This window comes from Harmonia axyridis, chromosome 2, assembly GCF_914767665.1.
Source record: "Harmonia axyridis chromosome 2, icHarAxyr1.1, whole genome shotgun sequence".
NCBI classification, from domain to species: domain Eukaryota; kingdom Metazoa; phylum Arthropoda; class Insecta; order Coleoptera; family Coccinellidae; genus Harmonia; species Harmonia axyridis.
The window spans coordinates 29,704,741-29,713,172 of record NC_059502.1 but is presented as its reverse complement, the minus strand read 5'-3'; the positions used below and the strand labels follow the sequence as shown (position 1 = coordinate 29,713,172).

General features: G+C 36.1%; 1 protein-coding gene across 1 annotated transcript; it reads right to left on the bottom strand.

The window, feature by feature from the left end:
* Positions 1–695: 695 nt before the first annotated feature.
* Positions 696–8,358, bottom strand: LOC123672963 (pentatricopeptide repeat-containing protein 1, mitochondrial). The gene is made up of 4 exons (XM_045607330.1): positions 6,806–8,358; positions 6,609–6,739; positions 1,011–1,185; positions 696–952 (listed from the first exon to the last, which is right to left on the bottom strand). The coding sequence occupies exons 1-4, from the start codon at positions 8,186–8,188 to the stop codon at positions 698–700; spliced, it is 1,944 nt and encodes a 647-aa protein (XP_045463286.1). The 5' UTR covers positions 8,189–8,358; the 3' UTR covers positions 696–697.
* Between the last annotated feature and the right edge of the window lie 74 nt (positions 8,359–8,432).

Below are 8,432 nucleotides of genomic sequence, written 5' to 3'. Positions count from 1 at the left end.
ACCACTGCAAATCCTCATCATACTCGCAGTAGTGGTAGTTTCATTTATACTTTGGTGAGAGCCTTTTGCAGAATAAGAATTGTCATTCCTTAATGAAGAAGTTGAGTGATTTATGTTCGTTTATTCTGATCAACAAGCTCCGTGTGTTGAACTGGTTTTGAATATTTTTCATTGTTCCAAAAACATCCGGTTGCATTAACGTATGTCGTAAATGCTATCATAACAGTAGAGAACCCCCTGAAGAAAGAATTGAGGGGAATTTAACTGCAGTGAACAACTACTCAAACTTTACAGTCACTGGTCGTCTTTACCTGTATAGGGAACATGCAGAGACTTTCAGCTTTTATAAAATAACGAAGGTCTGGCCTTCGTGGGCTCTTGTTCTAAAACGATATCATATCAAATCTTTGGAAAAATTCCTATTTTTCCAAATTTAATACATGACTAATTACACAAATATCATAAGGATTTATTAAAATTTTTCCTTGTGAATTTCCCTTTTGATCAAAAGGAGATATTTATTTTAGAAATATGTTATGATCTGGTCCCTTTTGAGCATTAAAATACAATATCTATTATTCATTCCCAAATTGTGTTGTTAGAGAACACTAAGGTGAGATATAGACAATATCTCTGACATCAAACAAAACATGAAAATTTTGCTTGATTAGCATTAGGAAAAAAAAAACAAAATATTTCAATTTGCATTTTTATTAACTGATCTTTCTGTGAATTTGAAAGATTTTTTAGTACGTCGAGGTTTGAATCTAGAAGTTCTAAATTTATCAACAAAATATTTATCAGCATTTATATCTGTATCTTCAGTAAATCGTTGCCAAGGATTCTTTTCGTCAGTTTTCTCTACATCAATTTCAGTAATCCATTTGCTATATCGAGACCTGAAAAGCCGAAACCCTCTCTGGAAAATTGCAGATTGCCCAACTTCATCGTCCTTAAAATTCAAACAATTTAATAAATCAACCAAAATTTAATACTAGATTTGTGTTTACCTTATTTTTTATCATTCGTCTACAATCTTTTTTCAACTTATCTAGATGCTCGATGAATTTTAAATTTGGCTGGACATTCTCATCAACACATATCTGCATAATTTTCATAATATACCTGAAATTTTTATCATAACATGCTTGATGAAGTAAGGCTCCTAAGATTTCTGCATTGAATCTGAAAGAAGCAATTTTTGAAATGAAGGGTAAGGGCTTCTACACACAAAACCTATTGTCATAGACTCATACTAGATTCATCATGCAGCAACAATTACTATTAGAATTTAGCTATACATTTTATGTATACTAAGTGTGCAACCCTATAGTATAGGAATTGTCACCATATAACGAATCTAGTGTGACAACAGGCTCCGTGTGCAGAATTTCCAAAGAAAAATAATTTAAATACATATTTCAAATTCAAATAATAAATTAATCTAAATTAAAATAAAACTTTGTAACCTAATTAATTCCAATTAAATGGAAGAAATGGTATTTCATCACACATATGTAACAGCGGCCGAGAACGGTTATCCTTCTCTAAGCTATACGCGGAAATTAAGTGGTGCATCAACCCGGTTTATCAGTTGAATGTCAAGTGCGAAATCCCGGCATTCCGAAAATCCTACCATCATGAATATGGAAATAGATCCCGGAGGATCCAATAATAAAAGAACCGCAAACGAAGCAGAATTATACGAATCGATCCAAGATTTATCAGACGATGAAATCCAAGAACTGATAGGATTCACTAACAAACTTCGCGCAAAGAGTCTAGATGTAGCCGATAACGATAAATACCAGTTTACCGTTCCAAACAAAAAGCTGGAACATCTGAATCACAATCTAATCTAAAGGTATTCCAATAGCGTATTCAGCTGGCTGCACCAGTTCGAAGTAATTATCTCATTTAGCTCTACAAAAATTCGAATTAATTCACACTGATACAGCCAGTCGAATACGCTATAAAACAATCAGATAACGTAACAGTCAACAAACAAATCGAACCAGAAATAATTTCTCTGAAAGAAAGAAAGACATAACTAATAGAAAATACAATTCGCTCTATTACATAAATACAAATACTAATATCAATACTAGAATTCAAATGGCAGATATGTGGGAGGAAGCAAGGCCTAAAAATAAAGATGCAAATCTGAAAACAAAAAAGGTTTTTTGCTCAAAACAGACACGCCCAAAGCAATCATTGAGGAAACTCTCAAGAAAATGAAAAACAACAAGAAAATTATTGAATATTCCACCGCCACTCCCTACAACCAAAGAAACAGTAACAGAGCCCTTTCACCTCCAAATTACTCCTGTGTAATTGCAAGAGTTGAGAAAGAAATCAAAGATGAAGAATAAAATAACCACTTAAAACAATTACACTACGAATTCAGGTATTGCATGCGAATCATATCGAAGCAAACCAAAGCCCCGACTTCCATGATACGGATCATCACGGAAAACATAGGTACCTATGAGAAAAGCATATCTGAGGGAGTATACTACAAATGCAGACATTATCCTGCAACGTCCCAGATCCAGCCCCACTCCCCTGGGGCAAATGCATGCAGTACACACACTGCATCAAAGACTGCACCGAACCCACGCCAGCACGTTCGATTGTGAAATTGATTTTATTTACTGCAATATAAATAGCTACCTACCCAAAAAATACCTCATCAATAATACTATTGAAAAATACAACATCAAATCAGTAATGTTCGTTGAAACAAAACCACAACAGGAAATAAATTACAGGAATTGGAATAATATAAAATGTGATGGCAATATAACAAACCTCAACACCAGAGGCAGAAGTCTAGCAATGTCCCACCCTGCTCTCAATATGAAAAAGTGCAATGGTCCCTCAACCAACAATCCACTTAACAAAGCTCTTCATTTCACAATCCCACTACAAAACGAGGAACTACAGGTCTTTTTACTGTATGTCCATCCCACAGGACAACTCGAGGAAACTATTCTTAATATGGCCGCTAACCATAAATACAGTATCATAGTCGGCGACTTCAATGTAAACATCGCAGCAAAACATAAAAAACTCAATGATTTTTTGAAAAACTTGAACTTCATTATGGCAAAAACTCCACCAACATTCCTAATGCCCAATAACAACGACACTACTCCAGACCATATCAAATATTCAAACACACTTGATAAATGCCTCAAGATAGTTGATGTCATACCAGATCTGGGCTCCTAGCTATTATAATTAAGCTCCAGGAAAATCGGACCAACACTATAAACGATGAACTCCGTTACAATTTTCACAAATCAGACATGGTAAAGATAAACTCAAGTATGGAACAGTTTATCGAGGGTATTAGTGACCAACCACGTGACAGAAGTACGACATCGGAGTTCTAAAAGACTCTACATTGAATAACACTCCTAAAAAGGCAACCAACTTCTATACACATGAACTTCCACCCTTCATCATCCGACTGATAAAAAATAGAAGGAAAATGTATAGAGACTACAGAAATAATCCACTACCAGAATTCAAAGCACACATTAACAGATATAATAAGAACATACACAGGCTTATCCAAAAATATAAACAAAACAAAAGGCTGAAAGCATGCGAGGAAATCAACAATAGCCAAGGAAAACGTTTTTTCCAAGAAATAAAAAAACTGTCAAGATACAAAAAGTTTTCTCGTATCAAAGCTATTGAAGAAAATGGCATAACATACAACACTGAAGCCCAACAAACACAGTTGCCTCTAGACAACTTTGATGAGCACACCGACACCATGGTTAAAGAATGGCACGAAAATTTTTTCGATAGTAACTCCATCGAAGTGAACAATATCACAGTTAGCCAAGAAGAATATTTTGACCTTCTTCATAATCAAAAAAACACATCTCCAGGTCCTGACTGCGTATCTTGGAGGGTGATAAAAAACTTGAGCTTCGAAGTCCTCTCTCTCTCTTCAGTCCTTCACCCTACGTGAGGGTATGGTGACATCATGAATCAACTCTCCTGACTTCTTTGGCCCAAGTTACTCGGTTCCGGTGCATATGTGAAGCCTCCGGTAGGTTGTGGCCCACTAGGGTTTTAACCTGGTCTATCTCTTGGGTGATCTTCCACGTGTTCGTCTTCCTTCTACTTTCCCTTCTATCATGATTGTCTCCATTGAAGTGTCGCTCCTAGCTATATGTCCAAAATACCTTAGGATCGATTGGTTGACTTTTGTGACTAGTCGCGTCCCAATTTTTAGTTCTTGGATTCGTAACATCCGTCTGTATACCCACATTTCCAAGGCGCTAACTCTCCGCTTACCACCCTCCTTCAGGGTCCAGGTTTCGGAGCCATACATGTCAATAGGGAAGATAAGGAAATTTGCAATGCGTAGTTTGGTGTTTCAGGTGATCGCTGTGGACCTCCATATTTTGGTTAATTTTGTTGTTGCGCTCCTTGCCATCGCCATCCTGCGTCTAATTTCAGCCTCGCATCCTCCAGAGTTTGTTATCATGGATCCTAAGTAATTGAACCGGTCTACAACCTCAAATCCAGCCACAGTTTGAATATCAGGTTGATTGTTATGAAGGCCGTCTACAAACATCGTCTTGGTTTCCTGTTTGTTCAATTCTAAGCCATATTCTTCGCTGATAGAGCACAATCTAGCCATTATTTCATTCAGTTCCTCCTTGCTGGCAGCGATGATCACGGTATCATCCGCGTATTTTAGGTTATTGCCCCCCACTGATATTCCACCGTTCCATTCTTCCATTACTCTACGCATAATATATTCTGTGTAGATATTAAATAGGATTGGCGAGAGTATGCATCCCTGTCTTCCTCCTGCGCTGGCTTTGAAACTACTCGATAGCGTGTTATTAGCTCTGAATTAGCGTTGTTATTCTCATAGAGTGCCCATTTCTAGTAGGATGGTCCAGAGTTTATTCCATTTTACCCTGTCAAATGCCTTGGAGTAGTCTACGAAACATAGGTACATTTCGATGTTGTATTCTCTCGATTTCTTTATGATCTGTCGAAGATTCAAAATTTGCTTTCTAGTGCCCTTTCCAGGCATGAAACCGGTTTGTTCGTCTGATATCTGCGGAAGAAGGAATGTTTTAAGGCGCTCATTGATGATAGTAAGGAGTATTTTACTAGCGTGAGGAATAAGAGCGAATGTTCTGTAATTACCGCATTCCAGGGGTGATGCCTTTTTAAAGATAGGCACCAGGATGGAATTGCACCACTCATCGGACCATTTGCCGGTATTCCAGATCAATTTGCATTTCATATGCATTAGGTCTACTCCTGTCTCTCCCATTGCTTTGAGTACCTCTGCGGTGATACCCTCAATTCCTGGAGCCTTGTTGTTCTTAAGCCTTGTTAAAGCTCTTCTGTTTTTAGTATGGCGGGTTCCCTGTTTAGATCTCTAGGGTCCATATTATCTCGGTTAGTGCTGGCGTTTGCGCTATATAGTTTTGAGCAGTACCTCTTCCAGATATCGACATTCTCTATGGGATCCGTTGTAGTGTTCCCAAGTTCGTCTTGAATAATTTGAGTTCGAGGCTGAAACTCCCTCGATAGATATTTGACCCTGTTAAATAGCTCTCTAGATTCACGATAGTTTGCATGTTGTTCTCCTCGCATATGTCGTTTATTTGTTTGTTCTTGTCGTGTCGACATGCGTGTTTTATTTCTTGGTTTAGTTGACGTAGTTGTTGCTCTTTTGTGTCCGGATCCATGTTGCAGCCCCTCAACTTCCTTCTTTGGTCGATGATTTGAATTGTGGTGTCGGTCATCCAATGCTTATGGGGGTTTGATTTGTTCGTGACACGCCGTTCAGCAGCATACCTTATCCAGCCTTTCACGGCCGTCCAAGCTTCCTCCAGATCCTTTGTGGCATCAATTCTGATGACAGAGTTCAGGCGTGCCTGGAAGGTAGCGGGTTCGGGTATTGTGATCCTTTTGGGTATCATCGCGTATTTCCCCTTCTGCAGCTTTATTGCATAGTGTGCTTTAAGTAGTTTATGGTCGGTGTTGCAGTCAGCGCCTGGTTTTGCTTTAACATTAGTTATAGATGTTCTCCATCCTTGTCTTATTAGTATATAATCCATTTGATTCTTGTATCGTTTATCCGGAGAAGTCCATGTTGAAAGCCGACGTGGATGGTGCCTGAAGGTGGTGTTCATTATAGTGAGGTTATTTTCTAATGCAAACTGAATTAGCCTTTAACTGGGACCACACTTGAGCCAACGAAGCCAGCATTCCAGTTCTAATGCAAAATACCTACTAAAAACAGTCAAAGAACATCTTGAGGAGTTTAGGGACAGTCCTGCCCACTCAGTATACAGGAGTTGCTGATGTCCACCTTATCTGTTTAATTAGTCATTGATTGATTCACCTCTAGTTGCTAACTTTTTTTTATACCTTAATGTAACTCAAATTATCAAATTATTAACCTACAGACATATTTTTTTTTAAATCGAATAATTATATTTTTGTTAATTCACCTGGCTGCAGGACTAATACTGTCGATAGCCAATTGGCCTCTGGTCAATAAATTGCGTTTGTTGTTGTTTTGGTATTTCATCATAAATATTTGTTTATATTACCTGTATTTAGAATTTTTCATTTCATCCAAAAACTGCAAAGCTTCTTTTTCAGTTTTACAGCATAGAGCAAGCACACCATAAGTAATTAAATTAGGTCTGTGACCATATTTTTTAATGAGTCTCAAAACATCCTGAAAGACAAAAATTAGCAAGGTATAAAAGATTTTTGAAAATTCAAATCACAAGAAACTCTTTACCTTTGCCTTTTCATAATCTTGCCTCATAACTCTTTTTTTAATGAGCATATTGAAGAAATCCACATCATTTCTTATTTTTAATGTTTTCATTTGCAAAAGGAGTTGTTCCTCGGCAGCTATATTATTGGGTATAACATCCAAAAGTAATGTAAATGTTTTAATATCGGGATTGCAATTATTTTCTCTCATATTATTCAAATAAGCATTGAAACCTCCTACAAGTAACAATTTATCTTCAGGTTTTTTGACTTCACTAAGAGAAATTAAGTTTCCAAGTTTTGGTATTCTGCTCATCAGATTTGGATAATTCATATCACCAGATGATGATAGATCCATTTTATTTTCTGTTGATAATAGTTCATTTTCAGTTGATAACAATAATTTTTGATTGGTTCCTAAGAATATCAATTTATTAGATTCACTACCAATTTTAACTTTCTCGTTTATGATTTGGAATAGAACATTTTGGGTTGCTTCAAGATCTCCTAAATTACAATCTCTAATAGTGTGAAGCATTAGATTGTAGGTAAATATGGATGGCGGAATATGATATTTTACCATCTTCCTCCAAACCAACAATGCGTGTCTGAAGCCTGATTCTTTATCTTCAATGCAAGCATGTAGTAAAAAATTGAAAGTATCAGCTGTGATCTTAATTCTCTTAGTCATCATCTCATCTACAATTGAAAAGGCTGTGGATAGACAGCCACATCTTCCAAATGCTTTAATCATAGAATGATAATTTGTATCATTTGGTTCATATAATTTTTCAACCATTAGGTTCCTTAAACGTTTAGCTCTTTCTAAACCTTCAGCTTTACAAGGATTATTTGCACATGCATTAAACAAGGCTGTATATGTTCCACCTGTAACTTTCAAGCCTCTTTTTTTCATATCATTAAAAAGGGAAAACGCTTTCTTTGTTAACCCATTCCTTCCACAGCCACCAATCAATAAATTATAAATATAATTTTCGGGTTTCGCTTGATCTTCCTTAATCATTTTTACCTCTAGTACATCAATAGCTTCTTTTAATTTACCATGATTAAGGTGATTTTTTATTATATCGGCATATTGCTTTGTTGACAGCTTTTTTGAAGATGTTCTTTCCATCAAAAACTTTTCTTCTTGTAGATCTCCTTCGTCAAAAACATCATTTGAATTTAAAGATATGCCAAACTTATTTGGATCATTTTTCAGTTTTACCAGGAAATCTGCTTCTGTGGTAATTGAATTAATTTTTTCAGATGTATTTTTTGTTTGTTTTTGGACAGTTGGTGCATTTATCAATGTGATAGAGGACATGAGTCTACAGTAGTCAGTATGTATTCCAACCATTCCATGTAATAATTTATGTTGCCTTTTGAAAGTCCTCAAAAACATTTTAAAAACTGTCCTATAATTTGTATAAAGATGAATATCATAAATAGTCACTAACAAGTAACAGGGACTAATGCATATTTCACCTTTAAATGAAATTTATTTTTAAAGGTTACAAAAAAATTGAGGTTAACGTAAGGAAAATAAAATTACTGAACTACTTCCACCTGATTATGCTTTGCTCAGGTTTTTGTTTGAGAGAAAATTATTATTCAATAATAACTCACAAATGAATAGTAAAACCCCT

What these genes read in the sequence shown, in the direction of transcription:
- LOC123672963 (XM_045607330.1), bottom strand. Translation starts at nt 8,188, where the DNA reads ATGTTTTTGAGGACTTTCAAAAGGCAACATAAATTATTACATGGAATG. An exon ending in AAGATTATGAAAAGGCAAAG is followed by an intron (nt 6,740 to 6,805) that starts GTAAAGAGTTTC and finishes TTTGTCTTTCAG; the next exon opens with GATGTTTTGAGACTCATTAA. An exon ending in GACGAATGATAAAAAATAAG is followed by an intron (nt 953 to 1,010) that starts GTAAACACAAAT and finishes TTGAATTTTAAG; the next exon opens with GACGATGAAGTTGGGCAATC.